Genomic DNA, 21568 nt, shown 5'->3' with positions numbered 1-21568 from the left:
GAGCTTTCTGATTTTTCCGTGATCGGTTTCAAAATTACATTAGGAAAATCTCCAAATGGCAAAAGATGACAATCGGTAGAGCCGTTACGTTTTTTGTGGTGAATTTAGAGGACTCGATATCTTTGTTAATTATAGTCGTCATTGTTTATAGGGAAGTAGCATCGTGCCAGAACCAACAGTACGAATGTCCTGTTTAATTAAAGCACTTTCAAGACCATGAGCTTTGGAAAGGCTGATTATTGGCAAAACCTTGACATCAGAGTGTTGGTTTGTTTATTCATCTTTCTACTGGACATTTTGGTTTAGTAAATAGTTTGAATGGAAAGTTCATCTTAAGTGTTGGCTGTGAACAGCGGTAAGGTCTTTGTAGTCATTACTAATAGAATTAGAAATATTTTGCCTTGGCGGTGTTTACATTCGAAGAATTGGCTAGAGGGCGCGCATGGTAAGGTTGATCAATACTGCTGAATTTTGACTCTGAAAAATGCTATCTACAAAATCCACTGGCTCTTCCGCCATGACTCACGAAACAATTCCTTTAAATACAGAATCCACTGTCGCGTCGAAATCGACAAAAATCAATATTCATCGTAATGACTTTTTTGCTGCTCGGAATTGTATAGCATACGCAGGAATCGTCGGTTATTTTCTATGTTACTCTTCGAGAATTATTCTAAGTGTTGCGATTAATGAAATGGTTGTGAAACAGCAGAAGAATGAAACTTTCAACGAAGACTGTCCCGTTCCTGGATCTGACAGAGACCTGAGTCCTGTAACTAAGATTATATCACAAAATCATGGTGAGTTCGGGAACAATTTGACATAATCTTCTTACACTAAGTAACAAGCAACTGATAATAGCTTGGAAGTGATCATAACGGATGGCGATAACGGATACCAATGAGAGGTAAGTGGTGCAAATCTTAACTTTTTTAATGCTAAGAACAAGTCTATTCTGGCCACAATATTTCTTGGGTCTTACCTCAACCAGTATGATATTTGAAGTCAATTTACAGCAATGTAGCGAAAATAAAAAGTCTACTTGATCTCAAACGAAGGTTTTAGCAAATATTTGTGTACTGTTGGTTTTTTCTGCAATTTTATGCAATTGTTCGCTAGACATTTTTTAATCTGACGTGTGACTTTTCGTACGCAAAAACCGCATAAACTGGTAACGCCTGAAGTGATCAAGTCTCTTCTGCGTTTTTTGAGCTCTGCTAGTTGCTAAAAATATTTTCCACCAAAACTCATGAGGTTTAATTTTATGAATAGGTTAATTTCGGGAGGTATGGAACCCCATTTAGTGAGTTGAAGGGTGAATTAGGTGATCACATTTTGTCCAACATCTCTGGGGTTTTTAACAAATTTCAAGCTCATGTCAAGTTTCTTTAGCCCAATTCAAGCTCAAAATGAAATTTGTATAACGAGAATGGCTTCTAATAGCTTTTCTAGTTATTAAGTTTTAAAAAGCTCATTTTCGATTTTTTTTGTTTGAAGCTTTTGAACTCCGCCCTGTCTATTGTAATCAAAATGCTATTGACTAGTAAGTTTCTTTCAAAGGTATATTGGGCAATCTGTTTTATTCGTGCAATGGATGGTTTTTCTCAATTAAAGTGATAACAATGCCAATTGAGTTGAATAAACGTAATTTTTGTAAAATGTTGTGATGAGTATTTAAACGTAAATAGAATGCCATTTTTCAAGTTGGCAATATGATATTTAAGTGTTTTGTTTTAACAGAGCTCAAGGTGAAGTAGGAATTAATGTTAGCCAAATTTTTTGTTGTAGGGGTTCGCTTATTCCGTTCTGATTATCGAATGGTTTTTGGTAACCTAATGCAATGACACTTGAATGCAAATTGGCAACTAGTTTTTGAGTGAAGTGAGAAAAAGAACTGGACAAATTTTGAGTGCATAGGCCATGTTTCTATTTCACATCCCGCAATTTGACTTCCGATAAACCAGTTGTTTCGTAGTTTTTCGTTTTTATTTAAACCATGTGGTCATTTTGGTGCTGAATTCTAATTCTTTTTTAGTTTTTGCTTTTTAACGCCTTCACAATAATGAAAATCATGCTCAAATTACAATCATGCTCAAAAACATAGCCAGTAGAATACGGGAATCTACTTGAAGAGTCGTGCAGCTTAATCTCTGACCTACCTAAATCAAAATATGACGCAAGAAAAACAAAAGACACGAGGGGGTGGGATTGATAGTTGAGGGTAGGTCGATGGTGTTTAAGTAGGTGAGGGGTGGGGGTATGTCTGTTAAAGTTCATCGTTCAAAACCAAGTCAGTGCTCGAAAACAAAGAGATCAAAGTTCAAGTCTTGAACAAACTTCAGCTAAAAAGGAAATAACTGTAGGTTACCATTACTCCTCTTCGAGTCGTAAAAACATACCTCAGAGCAAATTTTATGAATTAGTATGGAATGCCATATATTGCATTTTGAAACGAACACGTGCTATCTTTTTTCATTGTTTCCGAGAACACATTTTTGTTCTCCTTTTTCTCAGATTACTAAACTACAGTTTCTTGACTTTCACGTATGAAAGAAAATATTATCATTAGTTCAAATCCGTGATCAAATATCGCCTCGATCTAGAAATCAAATACCCCGAAACACTTTCTTGATCAAACATCAACAAAAAGCAATCCCAGTGTTTCTGCAGTCATTTTAAAGTTTTCAATAGCTGGGACGTTTTCAATAGCTGGGACGTAATGTTTTCAATAACTTCGTTGACGTTATTAATAGCTGAAAATTGCTCAAAATACAGACATGAACTTTTATTCTTTAGGTAGTAAAACAGTTTTTGGAACGCGGATAGGAGCAAAAGCCGAGAATTATTATCAATTGCTTTGTAATCGATTTTAGACAACCCCGTGCTTTGAGCTACTCAAACTGGCAAAATGATGAAAACCAGTCGTTTTGATTGTAATATTTTGGATCCTTTCCGTCTGTACCCCCGCCCCCAGTACGTTTTATGCACCCCTCCCTCTCAGTTAGAGCACGTGTTATTACATAGTAAATCACTATGTAGAAATATGCACGCAATTCGTTGAGATGCAAATAGTATGTCTGCACCCACTAAGCTTGAAGTTGGGGGGGGGGGGGGCACAAACAGAAAAGATCCAATTTTTTGAACAAGATAATTGGTTTAACTAATTAATAGCCGCCCTCATCTTCTGAGTCGGCTGTTTTACAATTCTTTTTTTACAATTCAAAGAATTTGAATTGTATTGGGGCGCTTTCTTTTTTTTTAAGATCTGTTCACACATTTTCATGATTTTTGAAGTCAAATTGGAGTAGTGATTTTGGTCACGCCGAAGCAGGAAGTGGAAAATCGAGTGGTTTTGCGGCGTGAAATTTATTTGCTCTAATTTTGAAGTAGAGAGAGAATACGGTGTTTGAACAAAAATTCGCGTTAGTGGTTTTTTTCACATGCGGCAATTTCACTTTGATTTTTTACTGTTTTCGATTTTTTGGATCGGATTTTTTTTTCTAAATGGGTTTTGCAATCCATTCATAGTCCGTTCTATGTCTAGTTTTCTGTTTACTTAACGAAAATTCTTTGAGTTGTACGTCAGGTCTTGTCCTGTTATGTTTTTGTACTTCGTCGAACAAAAAAATGTTTCGCTTTACCTCATTTTGCCGCTTTTGCGAGAAAATTTTTTGACTTCTCTAGGCTAGTTTCTCTCTTCTCTCATTCTGCTAAAAGTGATTGTGAACATCATTTGCTCAGCAAAGCAACTCAAAATGAACAGTCAGTATAAAAAATTGAAGTCAGAAATAGAAACGGGATAAACCCATAAAGCCCAATTTTTTAGATGCTCGCTATTTGAACGTCGTTCCTATAAGTCTTAGGTACCATCTCTAATGCGTATTGGTATTGATAGTAGCCCCTGTAGCCTCTCTCTAAGAAACAGAAGTATGTTCAACTATGAAATGACATCAAAATAAATCGGACTTAAAAAATGTTTTCGTACAAAAATCTTTTTTTTCTTCAATATCTTCTATTCTTTCAATCCCAATCATGCTTATTGGAATCAACGACGGCTGTTTTCCGGCAATCTGCCGGGTATGTTTGTATTATATTTTTCTGAAACCTCGAGGTTTGCGCTTATCACATGTCAAATTGTCAGATTTAACAATCTTACTCGAAAACTGTGTGCTCTCACAGAAGAAAGCTTAAGACTGAAGAATTAGGTAATCAGTGGTTTGATTTTGTTGAGGACGATCCTTCGAATTTCTTTGACCGTTTTCAAATTCAGATGTTTATTGGATTACTTATTCTTTTGATGTCTTAGAATTATTATTGTTTTTTACCGGGCCACGTGATAAAGATTTAACAGCTTTTCGTGCGTCCTTGTGGCATGCAGTTTCTGTAGTTCCGCAAAATGAATTCATATATTCAAAACAAGCGTAAGTGATCTCTGGCAATAGCCTTAAGAAGTTTTTGGATGTTAATATTTGTGATAACCTTAATTGTAGTGCGCCTATTCTCTCTACTTTTGGTAATTACTTATTGTGTTGATTACCGTTGCTATTATTAGGCATATTCCGTATGGGCATTATATGTATAGGCTATCAATTTGAAGTCGTAAAGAAGCAAGTTATTGTTGCGAGCGTTGTGTTAATAAAAGAATAAGTATGACGTGGAATTGGATGCATGGGCCGGCGATCGTGCTTCTTTTATTTCTTCAGACTATAATTAAAGAGATGTTAAGATGAGACAATACAATTCATTCAAAAGATTATAAGGGATGATTCCCTTTACAGTATTTATCGGTTACAAAGAGAGACTAAGTAATCAAATAAATTTTTCCGTGTTAATCATAAAAATATGTGGAATTAAGTTGAAGGCAATATCGAGTAGTGTCCTTCTCTAATTATCTAAGCGTGCCTGTCTTCTTCTGTAGTAGTATATCTAAATCCAACTAAAGTATAAAAGTTAATCAGTTCCCAGTTTCTTTCTCGGCCAATAGAAATTGTTTTCGTCATTATTGCGTTGTTCTATTTTTGTCTGCTTTTACTTCTTTATTGTGGATAATATATAATAATATGTGTAAGCATATGACACTACCGGACTTAGGAAAATTTTGTATACAAAATATAGTTTCATTAGTTTAAGCCACTCATCGTCATTTGTTTCTTTTTTTTGGATTGCCGTCCTTTTTCTGGAAAACTTTTGGGTTTTGGGTTTTTTTTCCTAGATGACACTGTACTCGGGGGCACTGGTCTCCTGATCAAAATCTGTGAACTTCGAGCCTTTGTCTGTTGGCAGAGTTTGTAGTTGCACTTGTTGGTTCCTTAATGTAGCCAATTGTGGGTAGACAAAGGAAGAAATAGGGTTAACCGGGGCGTGAATACTGGCCATGTCGTCTTTCAAAGCGGTTGCTCTAGAAATGGGGAGTCCAAACGTTTCCTTCCACAAGGGGCAGTCTGGGTGCTTCGTCAAATAATTGTAGTCGTCTTGGTCGACCACCGTCATGGGTTTGGAGAACATTGTCCTCCCTCTGAATTGTGACCTAAAAGGAAATTTAGTGTGAACTTGTAAATATTTATGGTATGCATAAGTTATCAGAGTATGAAGTATAAATGCAAAAATTGCTGAGAAAATCCATAAAACAATTTGTCTAAAGGTCGAATCGGATGATGTAAAATTATCCGAAAATTGGGGTCTGATTGTTTGAAGTGTATATGCGGTCTCCATTGCTATGGCTGACAGTTGCACTTCGTTGAATGACGGCGTTGGTAATTTTGATAGTTTTTTCCTGATGTCCTTCATCATTTCTTCTTTTGCTGCATTTATTGTGGGCATATGTGGCAATTCTTTCAGCTCAGGTATTTCAGTAAAAATGCGTTTCCGTGGATCGGACAGTTTTAAATCTATCCATATTGGGGGTATTCGTTTGCAGGCAGATAAATCTGATGTAATTTTTATGTTAGGCCCAGATAGGGTATGTCCGCATTCTAAGATAAAAATGCATGATAGACATCCTTTGTGATTTTTCGTTCGAGCAACTTGACCCGGATACTCAGACGGAATTGATTCCGTTAGTTGGTAATTAGACGTAAAGGACGTTATTAGCCATACGCCATGTCCTAAGTTTTCTGCCTTTTCGTACATTGGTAGTTGAAGTGATTTAATATTGCAGTTTTTCACAACTGCATGGGTGTCGCGGTATATAAGTGAGCTGAGACATGATTTGTGGTTTTTCTCTATGGGGAAGCCATTCGTACAGATACCTATGGCCGGCGATCCAACACAAGTATCAAGTTGCTCTTTCGTCAAGAGAACTTGGTTGTCGCCTTGTTGAGCTAAATATTCTGTTTCAATATCCCAGATAGTTGCCATACCTGGGTTGTTTTCATCCGGCATTGGAATTGGTGTAGCCTTAAAAACTGTCATTTCTGTTTCGACTGAGGCGAGTGGTATTGAAACTTGGAAAACTAGGCCAATGTCGGTTGTTTCGACCCTTTGGAGTAGTTGGGTTTCGTAGTAAGTGAGTATTTGCTTCGGTGGAATCGCTAAAGTTAGCTTCTGTCCGTTGTTCACGAGTTCATCAGATATATCTAGCAAGATACTCTCAAAGTCTTCTTTTGGTAATAGCGCCATAGGGATTCTTTTATTTGTCATTGTTGTTATGCTGTTAAGGATTGTAATGCGATACGCATATGCTGCCGATCTATAAGCTTTGATGTTGTTGTAAAAGGTTAATAGCATTGAGACCAAGTTTGTTTCAATGTGAAGACGTTGGTCACGAACATATAGAAAATTTTCACATTCTTCCACCAATCTTGTTCTGTTTATAAGTGCTTCAAATTTAGTGTCGATAATTTCGAAGTTCAAGTTGACTGTATTTGACATTTCTTGTTGCGTCTTCTTAAGGTCACGAAGTTCAGATCCAACTAAATAGAATTTTTGTTGATTTTGCAAAGTTGTTTTGGCCCAAGCGTCCTTCAATGATTCGAAGTTCTGGGCAAGTATTTTAGGATTTTCTTTGTTTTCTTTTGCTTGTTTTCCACAACCACCAAGAAAAGACTTAAAGGCACATCCGAGTGCGGAGCCTGTTCCTAGGCCTGCTGCTAAAGAGCCAACAGTGAGCGCAGCAATTGCTCCGAGACCAATTGCTCTCCTGCTTCGGCCTGACGTTGTTCCATATGTATCTATAGGGTTCACTCTTGATGAGAGAACCTCGTGGATTTCGTCGCGTATGTTAGTGACATCATCCATGGCTTTTCGATGTTCTGCTCTGACCAAATCTAGCAATGTATCGTATTTGAAATGATCTGTGTCATTCAAAGCAGAATGTAGAAAACAATTATAACCTGTTCTTGTCCAAAGGTGATATAGCATAGTTGAAATTTGTTCTATTTGTTCTGTTATATTTTTCCCATTTAATGTAGTGTTGTAACTAGGGAATGGAACTCCGAAATCAACGTTAATATATTTATCGGCCATTAATACTTGTTTGATTGGGGTAAAATCAATTCCGGAATTATCTATTTCGTGTTCTGGCCAAACAGGTCTGGTTTCTTCGAACTCAGTAGAAGTTGGACGAAGTTCTCCCATAAGGAGGAAAAATATTGTCAATATTTGGACTTTTTCTGTTTTTAAAGTCATTTTTTTGTTGCTCTTTGTGTTTTCTCTGATGAACTGGGAGCCTAGGAGTCAATTCACTGAGAATTTAAGCAAAAAAATACTCTTTTTACCTGTTTGTTTACTCTGACATATGTTCTTCTTCTTCTGAGAAGGCTGAATCGGCTGATGTTGACTCGGGACTTAAGACTCCGGGAGGCAGCTGGATTGGTGTAGGGTCCGGCGCAAAAAATCTGGGGTCGACAATTGGCTGTAGTATGTTGTTTGTTATTTCCAACTCGTCGTCTTCATCGTCGTCTAGGGCTACTGGCAAGCTTTTCGCTAGAGCAAAGCCACTTGAGTAGATACGGAAGAAAAACTCGTCTCCCAAATAAGTGTAGTATTCAGCCTCGTCTGTTGTTGCTTGTGGATTGTAGGCAAGATAAGACCAAGTTTGAGTATATGTTAGATGGCGAGCGTAGTGTATATTTTCAAAATATTGATAAGTTGATTGAAGGAAGGAAGGAATTGATTGAAGTTTACGTAGGAAGAGATCAGGTATAAGGTTACTGTGCGCTGCGCAAAAATAACAATAATTTCTAACGGGCATTTAGTTTTTAAAAGATGTTTCCGATAACTGATTTGTTTGTTTAATTTTTGGCAATTAAATTGTTGGAAATAAATTTTGGCCTATTGAAAGAGTATTTGACTGAGCGGCCAATAGGATTGAGAGGAGTAATTGAGTTCTGTTAACTTTAGCTCTGACGATATTCAGGTCGGAGTTGTAATATAATCTCATCCAACCTGGTGGTCAATTAAATTCTTTTTTTGTTCCGGGATAATTTTCCCGCCTGCTTTGTGATAAGGAAGGGGAATTGGAGAGGGATAGTTAATTAAATTGCTTTTAGTTGCTAATACTTTGCAATTTTTCCCTCCTTTTTGTTTTGAGTGACAGCTCTAACTTCCGTGATTTAATTTAAATTCAATTAGTTTTGTGTTATCTTTCCTCAGACTTTCCTCAGTCCGCCTGGGAAAATCGTCTCTTCGGCGAGGGAAAAATTTGGCTTCAGGTGCCCTGTTTTATTGTTTTAGGGCTGTAGGAGACTGGTTGTCTGCCCTGAGTGGAGTCTGATGCAAAAACTGTCTGGGAAAATTTGATGTTATCTTAATTGATTTGAGAAGGTTTTTCGTTTTTCACAGACTATGACTAAGTGCGGTAGTAACGGACTAACAACATGTTTCCCTTTAACGGCTTTTAAAGAGTGATTCATTAACCTTGAAGCTTGAGTAGTCTTTTTGATAATGTTTGTTGAATAAAAAAATTGTTTTCAGATCAAATGGACCCTCATTTGTATTTTGCCATTATTGATCAGTTGCAGGATGGTACATTGCGCAATCGCTCCGAACTGACAACTGCGGACATGAGAGTCCGTTTCCGGAGACGGTTGGAAAATTGTACTCTCAACATCGATGATCTGCCTCTCTTCGATGGTCAATTGATCCCACTTCCAGGCGAGATTGATTGGATTGTTGAGGATCATCACGTGACGGAAGATGGGACGCACACATCAAAGAAGAAGGTGCAGGACATCGTCTCTGTGTTGAGTGCAACTGGTTTAGCTATACCCAAGTTCTGTGGTGGCTTCGAGCGGTTTGTGCGCAGGTATTGAATGTTACATAGGTCTTTCTTTCCCAATGAGAGGGGAGATAAGATCTTCTGTTGTTGTGTTATCCTTACCTGATGTAGTGGGGAGGATAACACAGTCATGTAGTGAATGTGAGGAGAAATTGATTGTAATTGTTTTCATCCAATAAGCGGAGGAAACTGTTGCTAAGAGTTTGTATCCATAGTTGCCACGTGTTTTCTTTGCAGCTACATTCATCAGTGCATACCGTGCTTCATTCGGGACAATTCCAGCTTTCGTCCTCGCTGCTACAGCGTTCCAAAAGAGACCAGGGTTGCTTTGTGTCAGCGTTTCGGACTGCAGTTCTGGCGCTGTACCGTCCTGGAGGAGCGAGCGGTGGTGACACTGGGCGTTCCCGAATGGAGGAATGTGAGGCTGGATAACGCAGAGGGCAATGGGGAATGTGTTATTTCTACCTTGTTCTTCCACTTAACTGGTTTTGTTTCCGGTAAAGAACATTCGTTAAAACTGTTTTAAGTTATGTTTACTCAGTGTGAAAATGTTCTTTCTGCTAGATTGCTCCCGTTCTGATCGTGACTGTGATGTTATTCGTCAATCCATTGGCAGAGAGATGAAGACTGAAATGTTTAAATCTCTCTGTCGGGATACTATCGATCAAAACGTCAATGAGTTTATGGTTGGCTATGAGATGCAGTACCGGGGACGTGGTTGCTCTGAGCAGTGGGTAAATGAAATGCTGTGCTAGTTAATTTTTCTTCGATTCATCAATTTCAGTTTTGTCGTTGCTTTTAGTTTCTTGGAATTGCTTATGCCACTGGCGTAGATGTACTGGTATACTGGCAATACGCACAAGGAGGTGCCTGGGTGAAATATCCCCATAAGCGAAATTCCACGAATGGCGCAGCCTTCGTTTTTCATAACGTGTATCAAGAAATGGGAAACCGGTGTGCGCATCATTGCGAGCCGCTCCTGGAGCTGCCAACTGGCAGGTACTAGCGGCTTATTGCATTGAGCAAAGGCTCAGATTTTGTTTTACGTTGGGTTTTCCTCAAATTTGTTGTGCTTTATAGTGAGGACGGATCGTTTGCTGCTTCCAGCTGTATATCTGCTGTTGAGCGACGAAATCCAGTGAAACGAGCCGCAAAACCAGTGACCTTCAAGGAGAAAAAACAGAAGAAACTTTAAACTGATGAGTAAGTAAAGTTATGTAATTTGTTGTATTTGTTGTTGTTGCTGCTTTGTGTCTTGTGATATTTGCAATGTTTGCTCTGAAGCAAGCAAAAAATTCGAAAAAGCCGAACCATACGTTTGAAGCTAAGGTTTTTTGGTGAGGGGATAGCGTCATTCTAGTGGCACTGGCTGCTTCGTATGTAATAAAGGGTTAGATCAACAAATTTATTTTTGCAACTTTTTCTTGATTTTTTTGTTTTTGTGTCTTTTGAGTGTTTGGACACTTTGAACCTAACTAAGGACTATTGGATGCTCTATAATATGTTGCAGCATTGCTTGTTGTACTATTTGCATTGTTCTAGCGTGGTTAAATTGTTTTGAAATGTTGGTTTTTTTTATATTTTCGTAGTTCTCTGGTGTGCTAGGGTGACGTTTTCGTATTGTTTTTAAGTAGGGTGAGATTCCACTGCTTTTTTTATATGTTCTACGGTAATGCCTACTGCTGCTTACTATAGCAGAGCTAATAGAAGTAGGTATATATGGGTTTTTGTTGCTTTATGGCACTTTATGTTTGGAAGATTGTGTTTCCGTCGCGGTTTTTACTCATTTTTCCGCCGTTTTAAGTGCATTCTTCAGTTCATTTGCTTGATTTTCATCGCTAGATGTGTCCAATTGGTTGCTAACGACCTTCCGACGGCGGCAGGGTAATTTTCGAGGGCCATTTACCGTTTTGGCCTTGTAGGTGTTCCGAAAAATGGCTGTTTTTGGGTGTTCAGCACTTAGGCGGATAAATTAGTGACGGTTGGGCAACTTTGGAAAAAAAATTTTCGATTTTCTCAAATTTTTTCCCCTAGACCTCAAGATCCGGCTATTTTGGTACCCATATGGTAAATCTGGGACTGTACTAACAGTATTTTTGACTCCAGCCACTTTTTCCGAAGGCTAGTTGAGGTCGTTATGATCTTTTTGTTAATTTTTTCGATTTTTCTTCCCGCACAGATTGTTCAAGCTTGAGAATTGGCGTATGAACGTTCCCCAGGTCACGTTCGGTTAGTTCGCGCCCTGCGAAGGCGCCTAGAGTGTCAAGTTTTTATCTTGTGAGCATTTTTGCATGATTTTTAGTAGTATTTTGGTTCGGTTTTTCGGTACTGTCGCTAGTTTTCGGGTTTTAAACAGCTTTTCGATCTTCGGGGTTGCTTCTACTACTCTCCCACTGTTAGAGCGGATGTAGTAGAGTTCTTTTTGGTTATAAAAAATTAGTAACGGGAAAGTTATAGATTTTTTTCTTAGATTGTCCAGGAAACTGTTAATTTGTTTTCGTTTTGTTTTAAAGATTCTATCGCTTTTTTTTCTGATTTCAAGTGTTTGTGCTTGCTTCATTTGTGCTGTTGGTTGTGGCGTAATTAAGTATTTACCGTCTAGGCATGCGCGTTGCGTCATGATGTATAGGATTATTATAGAACTCCGTTTGACTGCGGATGCGGGACGAAGTCCGACGGGGTGGCAAAGGAGGTGTATCGGGATTTCCAATGATTCCCATATTTTGAGGTCTGTTGTGAGTAACTAGGCTTGCCGGTGGGCGCACGAAAGGTGGTCTAGCATAAAAAGGGGCGAACATTGGGGATTGGTGGAGAGTTGGTTGTGTATTAGTGAAAGGTTGGCCTGGACTATGTTGGTGATTAATTCTTGAACCTTGGTGTTCTGGAACTCTGATTACCTCCGGTTGTCTAAACGGTGGTGTAATTGGTCCCTGGTTTTCAACTATGAACACTTCTGAATTCTCTGTTTGTGTTGGTGATACATTCGGTGACGCAGTTATGTTCCCTTGTGTTAATTGGGGAGTTGATGCAGTTGGTGGAGTGAATAAATGACTCTCGTCCAAGTTGTAGTTAGTTTCGATTGGTGTTTGGGGCCTCGATACTGTCGGGCTACTTAATGTCGTTGAAGTAGGTAGGGAGGTTCTTCTGCTTGGGCTGCTAAAAAATGTGCTAGAAGTCAATATAGGGGAGTTTTCATTAGTCGGTTGTGCTGAAGGCAATTGCTCAGCTTCTCTTCGCCGTGGAAATGGAAGTTGGAAGGTAACTGTAGGCGTCTGGTTAGCATGGGGCATTCGCGCAAAAGGGAAAAAACCAAGACGGTCAATTTGCTGGTCCAAGAGTTCGGGTTCCCTAGCATCTTTCTCAATTGATGGATCACAGCTGAAATTTTTTGGATCAATTATTTCAAGGTCGTTTATTTGATGCTGTGGTTTGATCGGACGTAATCGAATACGGTGCGCAATTTGTGTATGGTTTGTTCCCACTTTGCGGATAAGATAGTTAGAATTGGTCAGGGCTCTCTCAACTCGATATAATAACTGAAATTTGCATTGTAATCTCTTCATTTTTTCTGATTGAGTATTTAAAATTGGGTGTAAAAGTGAGCAATAACTTTTAGGTCGTAGTGGTTGTGCCCTTGCTTTCCTATCATAGTATTCACGATACTTGTGATACGACGAAAGTAAGTTTTCGTGCTCTTGTTGAAATATATGTTGCATTTTGTTGTGTAGTTCGATGTTGAAGTCGTATTTTGGTTGTTTGTTTTGTAAGTTCTGTGTGTTGAATCGAAGCTCTAGGGCACCAAATGGCTCTCTTCCGTGAAAAATGAAAGATGGTGTGCATCCTATTGAAGCATGGTACCGAGTATTGTGAGCGTAGGCCGCAGGTGTTGCTAACTGTGGCCACTGTCTTGAATTAAGGTTTTCGTAGATTCGAAGATACTTTTTTAAAGGTCCGTGGGCTCTTTCTAACAGTCCAATTGTTTGTGCGTGTTTAACAGAAGCATTCTCAATTTTGATTTCCAGCATTTGTGCAAGCTCCTTGATTAGGTTACTTGTGAAGACGGAACCTTTGTCACAGAGTATGCTTCGTGGAATGTAGGAATGTTGAAGGAATAAATCTGTTAAGTGTCTAGCTACAGTGCTAGCGTCGGGGTGCTTTATTGGGATTGCAAAAAGGTATTTGGAGAACACATCCATTGCCGACAAGATGTATTTGTACCCTTTGCATTCGGGTAGTTTTCCTACTATGTCAACTTGCATCATGTCCTCAGGATAGAATTGTAGCGCCGAAACAGGTTGAAGAGGGGGTCTCTGTGATGTAAGTTTGGCATTTTTGGCTTGGTGACAAGTTGTGCAATTACTGATGTAGTCACGAATGCTCTCTTGATATCCGGGAAAGTAGAAGCCTTTACGTAATTCTACAAGAGTGTTTGAGATTCCCTGATGGCCTTTTTGTTTTGAATTATGGAGGCGATATATTAGTTCAGTCCTCAAGTGCTTTGGTACACATAGTTGTAAGTGTGAGATGTTGCCAATGTGATTGAAGTATTGTCGATAAAGAACGTTATTGTTAACAGTTAACCTTTTAAATTGCTTACGGTATTTTTGTAAGTCGAAATTGAGGTATTTCGATGTTGGTGTTCGTTTTCTTCGCAACCATATTAGTGTCTCAGTGATATCTTTGTCTTTTCGTTGTTCCTCCTGCATATTGAGCGTTGAGTACTTCTCCGAAAGATCTGGCGAGTCCAGTGGGTTGTTCAGATATAGTGCGTTGAGAGTTCGTTTTTCTTTTGTTGTAAATTTAATTGCTTCTGTAAGGATGTTCTCGTCTGTGAGAAGATGGGCTAGCGTTATTATGAAGACTTCTGGTTTTAATTGTTCTTCTATGCACTGTTTTTCCTCATTGTGTTCCAAATTAGCATTTTTTATTGAGGAGAGTGTGTTATCTGGTTGTTTGGGTGTGATTTCTATTTCGACATCATGAATGGGCAGTCGGTCTTTCAACTGCAGTTTGAATTTAGTGTCGGGATTGACATACATTCGTGAAAGATAATCTGCCGCTGCATTCGCTCGCCCTGGTATATGGCCTAAGATGAGGTTAAAACTCATAAAATATTCCGCTTTCGACCATAAACTAGGAGGGAGGGTCTTTGACTGAAAAAACCGTGTTAGGCTTTTGTTATCTGTTAATAATATAATTGGATATTTTGTCGTCCCCAGATATTTGCCTCAAATGTTTCTAGTGCTTACACTGTTGCCAGAAATTCCTTGCAGTACATTGATAGCTTCAACTGATTTGGGGTGAAAAGTCTTGATCCGAAAGACACGGGAGCATAGTTTTTTATTTTCTTTCCTGCTTGGTTCTCACAATAGTCTTCAATAAGTAGTACATATCCTGCAGCATAGTGACTTGCGTCAGCCAGAATGATGTACTGTAGATCTTTTTGAGCTATCCTTAGAGTACGTTCACAGGCCTTTTTGAGCGAAAAGGTAATTTCCTCTAATGCTTTTTCATGCTCGTGTGTTATGATAATTGCGTTGTCATTCCGGAGCAATGAATAAAATGGGCGAAGCTGATTTGTTAAGTTCGGTATGTAACTCTTAAAGAATTGTACAAATCCGATCAGTCGGCGGATTTGCTTAAGGGTTTTCGGCATCTTCAGTTTTTTCAAAAAATTGTTTACTTTTTCTTTGTTGGGAGTAGTGCCTTGCTGGTTTATTGTGTGGCCCAAGAAGTCGATGGTTTTTACGCCAAATTGGCATTTGTCCATTGATAATCGTAATCCTGCGTTGCGGACGCATTTAAATATCTCTCTCAAGTTTTTTATCAGCTCTTCTCCGCTGTTGGCGCCTGCTCCGATGTCGTCAAAGAATGAATAACACTTATCCGTGGCAATACATCTTTCCAAATGGTGTCGAATGCAGGAACTGAAAATTGTTGGCGAACGGCTTAGGCCTTGTGCTAGGCGTTTAAATGCCCAAGTTCGTGAGCGAAAATTAAATGCAAGAAGTTGTACACTTAATTCATCGGCCATTCCAATAGAAAAATAGGCTTGACTACAATCAAGTTTTGCAAAAATACTCTTATTTGCTAGGTGCTGTCCAGCATCTGTCATTGTAGCGACGGGGAAATTGTTGTTACTATAGTCGTGTCGTAGGAGGAAGTTGATTTTTCTCAAGTCAATTAAAATTCTTAACTTGCCGTTTGGTTTTCTCTTGGCAAATATTGGGCTGGAGTATTTTGAGTAGGGCAGTGTTGTTACAATATCGAAGTATTGCATTAGGGCTAGCTCTACAAGTAAATCTTCTCGCAAATGAACTGGTGTCTGTGGATTGGGAGCATAGATTGGCATATTATTTTCAGGAGTTAATTTTGCCTTGAAGGCGGTGTTCAGCCCGACGTCAAATCGATGTCTGGCAAAGATGTCGTGGAATTCTACAAGGAGATTTTCCATCTTGTGTTTTTCGTTTTCGCTGAAGATACTTTGGCTCCAATTAAATTTCGTTAAAAATTCTAGTCGTTCTTGTTCAGAACGTTTCGGGTCCAGTTCTTGTTTCAGTTTAAAGTCACATAGCGAATCGTAAATTCGGCGCTCGATTTTGTTTAATCTTGATGGGTCTTTACACGTTTCAGGAGTTGGAAACCAAGGTTTCTCCGCGTGTTTAGGCTTACTTGCGTCGGTTTTGTTTTTGATTTCAATTAAGTTCTGTAAATTGTTATGTAGATCTTCTGACTGTAAAAGAGCTGGTTCAAGTGGAACTAGGTATTCTGCTTGTTCAGGAGTAAGTAATTTAAACGTTGCTACTATTGTTTTTGCAGGTATAGTTATCATATAAGGTTGTACGTTGATTGCTGCAATTGTTGTTAGTCCATTTTCATCAATACGGCTAAGTGACGATGTAATACACAGCCCTGTCTTTCCTTCAAACTTGATGGAAGGCTCCACAACTCCAGTTTTGTTTCTCATTTCTGGGTGATCAGTTAAGTCGCATTGTATCAACTCTTGGCAGTCTGGTGGAATTGTAAGTTTCTTCACTGTGTACAGAGCAAAAGGTTTTTTTGGTGTTCGGCAATGTTGCTTTTCGCCTGCTTTGTTCTGGATCATATTTAAGTGTAGACTTAGGTCTTGCGTTATCAGAATTCTGTGTTTCGCATCGATGAGAATGTTATTTTTCTCAAAAAATGGTAGTCCTATTAATGTGTTTGTCAGGTTAGGGGCTATGAGAAACGGTTCGATGTATTCAATATTTGATAGGGTAAATTTTATGACCGCTGTGCTCAATATTTTCACGGGCGATTTATTTGCCACTGAGACAAACTTCTGTTGTTCCTGTTTGATCGATACGATGTTATCAGGGCTTAGTTGTTTTATTTTTTGTAATGTTTTGAAACTCATTGCGCTATGGAAAGCTCCTGTATCGAGACAGGCTTCATGCGTGTAATTTTGTGTTATAAACGGGACATAGAAAAGAAGTGGTTTTTTTGTCGAGACGGCAATCACTTTATTTTTTCTGTCTTCACAGACGTTATGTAGAAAAAAGAGTTTCATTTTTATTAGTATTTTGTTGGTTAATAGGAATTAAATGACGTGGCTTTAGTAGTTTTTTTGGTACGTCTGGTTGCTCAAGGCTCCATGACTACTCATCATTTGAGGCTGCTGATTGCACCCGGGCGCGACAAAATATTCACTAAAATTTTCCACATTGTTTGGAATATACTCAACCGTGTTGAAACTGGCTTGTTTATTCTGTTGGTTTTGGTTATTAATGGTATTGTATGGGAGGAACTGTGGTCTGAGGTGAGGGTTTATATGCCAACATTTGGAGATCGAGTGTCCAGTCTTGTTGCAACCCTTGCATACTGGTCTATTGCGGTAAAACTGTCCTTGATTTGCAAAACGGGGTTGACAGAATAGTGCTGGTGCAGGTGCGCGATTCTGATTGCGATTTACAAAGTTTTGGTTGAGATTTTGTTGATTCCATTTATTGGGAAAGTTTTGTTTCTGAAAATTATGGTTTTTGCTGCGTCCTTGCTGATCTGATGTACTGCTTTTTGTTGCTTTGTCCATTTCGTCTATTTGTTTTTTCATTTCTTCCAATTTCTGAAGAATTTCTGATGTATCTCTCTCTGATTCGCTTAGTGCTGGCGGCGCAACTTGGTTGAACGCTGTGACAACATCATTTTCTGGAAGGAGATTTTCGAGCATCAGTCGTTGTGTATACTTTTCACAGAGATCTTGAACTGTTGTTGTCTCTGGTTCTTGGAGTAATTTACGTTGGTGTTTCTGCGGTAGGCCTTTTATGAAGGCATCTCGTACTCGTCTTGTTCGTTCGACATTTCGATTTTCTTGCTGTACATGTTGTTCGGGGTTAGCTTCGATGTCAGGGAAAGCATATAGAGCTAAGCGTTGTAATTCAGTTAAAAAATCGGCTGGTTGTTCAGTTCCCTGCTGAAATTTACGGGCATGGAATTGAATCTTGTACAATTGAGTATGATTTGCCGGGTTATATCTCTGGTAGAGCCTTTCAAGTGCCCTTTCAAAGTTTTCTTGTATCTCTTCCGGCAGCTGTTGATAAAAAGCTAATGCTCCTCCCGATAAGTTCAAATGCAGGTAGTGATGCTGCATTTCTGCAGGGATGTTACCTATTTCTAGAGATGAAGCTAATTGTCTTGAAAATTTAACAATATCCTCATTGGGGGCTCCAGAAAACTTGGGCAGTGTTATGTTAGTTGGTATTCTAAAGGCATTATTTTGAACAATAACTGGAGGGACTGCCTGATTAGCATCTGCCATGTTTTTAGTACTGTTTACTTAGCTCTTATAGATAAAATGTCATAAAAACTTGCCTGTGTCTAGTTGTTTGTGTCTGAATGTGTCTCCACCTCTGACTGTGTCTTGCCAATCACTATCGGGAACTGCTTGTCTGCAGGTTTGAAGAAGGTGAGTTGTTGGTATGGAGAGACCCGTCTTCGTTGAATTCTTCTCTTAATGCTCAGTCTCTTCAATTGTCTGATGACTTCAACGACTGTCACCATGTGATAACCTTAATTGTAGTGCGCCTATTCTCTCTACTTTTGGTAATTACTTATTGTGTTGATTACCGTTGCTATTATTAGGCATATTCCGTATGGGCATTATATGTATAGGCTATCAATTTGAAGTCGTAAAGAAGCAAGTTATTGTTGCGAGCGTTGTGTTAATAAAAGAATAAGTATGACGTGGAATTGGATGCATGGGCCGGCGATCGTGCTTCTTTTATTTCTTCAGACTATAATTAAAGAGATGTTAAGATGAGACAATACAATTCATTCAAAAGATTATAAGGGATGATTCCCTTTACAGTATTTATCGGTTACAAAGAGAGACTAAGTAATCAAATAAATTTTTCCGTGTTAATCATAAAAATATGTGGAATTAAGTTGAAGGCAATATCGAGTAGTGTCCTTCTCTAATTATCTAAGCGTGCCTGTCTTCTTCTGTAGTAGTATATCTAAATCCAACTAAAGTATAAAAGTTAATCAGTTCCCAGTTTCTTTCTCGGCCAATAGAAATTGTTTTCGTCATTATTGCGTTGTTCTATTTTTGTCTGCTTTTACTTCTTTATTGTGGATAATATATAATAATATGTGTAAGCATATGACAATATTACACGCCAAAAAATCGTCCCTTGTTAACCTGCAGAAGATTCAATTGTTTACGTTCTATGAATATTATTTAATGAAACTCTAATGATTAGGAACGTTTGACTGGAGTGTGAAAGAGCAAGGAGACGTCTTGGCAGCGTTTTTCTACGGATACGTCATAACCCAATTCCCTGCCGCTTTCATCGCCAGACACTTCGGAGGAAAAGTAACGTTCGGAGTGGGCGTGTTCGGCACTGGCATCTGTACCCTGTTGACCCCTGTCATGGCTTATGCCGGAGTGACGTCACTATGTGTGCTGAGGTTTCTAATGGGACTAGTCCAGGCACGTGATTGCCATTCAGTAATTATGTAAAATTATTTGCCGTAACGCGGCAGTGAAATGATAAAATTATACAGTACGCTCGAAAATGACGATTTTAGATCCCTTTCTGTGTCCTGTTTTGAGAAAATTTGGTCACCTAAAATTTCGTGCAAGCATCACTCGATCATTTTGTGCAAGCAATTAATGACGACTCGGGGGCATTATCTCAAATGGAGATAATATGCACGTAAGTTTTGAGCAGCATAAATATGGCATCACCGTTACGGTAGGCGTGGCAAAGTACAGACCAGTTTGTCATAAGTTCTATCAAAATCGGGTTGAAAATTTTTGACGAAAGCTCAAGTGCACGAATGATACGTAGAAATGTTTGTCTAAATGAACTATTGGATCTGTCCTGTGTCTTTCCTGGTCTAGGAGCTATCCTACATAGATACTACTCATGTATACTAATTCGTATATCTATTGTACTAACTGATTAATTTCTCTCCAACAAAAATTGAAGCAACTAATATAACCTTGTATATTTTTATGCAAAATTTTTGCGTGACCGTTGTCGTCTAGAATGACTTTTTCACAAATCAGTTTTTGATTTTTTAGAGTGATTTTAATTGCAAGCATTCAAAAATTAAGACTGATGCTAAAATCAATCCGATTGTGAAAGCTGAGCGGGAGTAGCCCGTGTAGCTTATTGGTTAACGTGAAAGAGTCTCATTAGGGAGGGTAAGGGTTCGAACCCCTCCATGGTCAGAAATTTTTACATCATAGTTCTTCTAGCCTATGCGCCCTTCTAAATTGTTTGCATCGACCGGAGTTTGAGAGCAATTCGTCCGACGTTAATCGATTTATTTTTAAATTATGATAAAATGGCAACCACGGTCACTTTTCCCAGTTCAGGGTGTGGTGTTTGTGTCTATGAATCACTTGATGGGAGTGTGGGCACCAGTCTACGAAAGGAGCTTCTATTCCTCCTTGATTGGGTCTGGTGCCGATGCTGGCAACATTGTGTCTCCCATCGTAGCCGGATATCTTTGCTCTCTCGACTTCCTCGACGGATGGCCCCTCGGTTAGCGAAAAGATTCCCGAAAAATGTAAAAATTTCTGAATTTGATCGGTTTCGAAAAAAATATCACCACGGAAATGAACCCCCAACTTGACTGTTTAGGAGCTGTGTGTTTTAACATGCCTTGCAGGTCTTGGGCATGCCTTTCCGGCCTGTGGAACTTGATATGAAACTCTCACAGCAGAAAAAATTATCAGGACCAAATTTCAACGTTAACATTGGGGTTTCTGAGGAATTTTTCTTATTAGAATCCAACTAGGGGTAATTTTCCAGGGGGTTATTTCTTGGACCTGGATTTGTTGCATCAATTTGCGCTTATCTTCAAGTTATTTAGCAGACTTCAACATGCATCGCTATGCAATGTAACTTCAAACATCTTGTTTCCCTTAGTCAACACAAAAGCGCTATGTGATCTAAAAGAGTATTGACATCTGGTCCCGTATAGGGGAGCGAAAGCTGAGTTCTTAGCATTTCAGCGCGATCAAAAACTTTCTGAAACAAATGTTATATTTTTGAAACGGAGTTGAGGTAAGCTGTTTTGTAGTCGTCTTGTATCAAAAGCATTCATGGTGTCCAGCTTGGGCTATGAAAGTCAAGCTAAGATGAATGAAAAGACGGATAAACACCGAATCGTGTCTCAATTATGTTTAATATCAACGTTCAAGGGACGAGCTAGAGTTTATATTTTCATGATGGTAATTATTACCTTTTGACTTCTAATGTTATGATTTGGATTCGACTTGTAACAACCCACGTTTGCACCCTAGTAACTCATTATAATATGGAAAAATTTTGCTATCGAGCAGCAAAGAATTAAAATTGCTTCTAATCATGGTATTTTTTGTTCCAGTGTTCTACCTTCATGGACTTATTTCGATGGTGTGGATTTTGTTCTGGTGCAGAATAGCAGCCGATTCTCCATCTGTTCATCCCAGGATCTCCTCTGAGGAACTCTACTACATCACAGGGGAATCCGCTCTCACTCACTGCCATGTTACTACTTACTCAAATAAAGCTTCAACATCATCCACAATAAGCTACAACAGAACTCTACCAAAGTTCCCATGGTTCGTGTAAATTTGATTCTTCAAAGATTCCCAAATGTTCACTTGAGAATTTGGAAATCCCTTATTGAGTTTAATCGAAAAAACGCCGGGCTGTTGTCGCTCAGTCCTCCCGCAAACCCGCGTTTCGCTTTACAGATAATTGTACAAACACCTAATTTAGTTTATGTTATTGAGTTCAGCATGCTATGCGTATCCGTGGAATTAATTTATTCTTTGATTGGTCTACAAATTGCTCTTTTAACCTAACTATTATTTGT

The 21568-nt window shown here is 38.8% G+C and overlaps 1 protein-coding gene across 1 annotated transcript in view; it reads left to right on the top strand.

The window, feature by feature from the left end:
• Positions 1-345: 345 nt before the first annotated feature.
• The window catches only part of LOC142339756 (sialin-like), a 35660-nt gene continuing 14437 nt past the window's right edge, over positions 346-21568 (top strand). Inside the window, exons 1-4 of the mRNA XM_075390012.1 lie at positions 346-800; positions 18955-19184; positions 20079-20247; positions 21095-21311. Of these exons, the coding sequence (XP_075246127.1) occupies positions 485-800; positions 18955-19184; positions 20079-20247; positions 21095-21311 (932 nt within the window). The 5' untranslated portion in view covers positions 346-484. The remainder of the gene's footprint in view (positions 801-18954; positions 19185-20078; positions 20248-21094; positions 21312-21568) is intronic.

The sequence above is a fragment of the Convolutriloba macropyga genome, chromosome 5 (assembly GCF_964194025.1).
Source record: "Convolutriloba macropyga chromosome 5, txConMacr16.3, whole genome shotgun sequence".
In the NCBI taxonomy this organism is placed as follows: domain Eukaryota; kingdom Metazoa; phylum Xenacoelomorpha; order Acoela; family Convolutidae; genus Convolutriloba; species Convolutriloba macropyga.
This window is presented reverse-complemented; position numbering and strand designations above follow the sequence as displayed.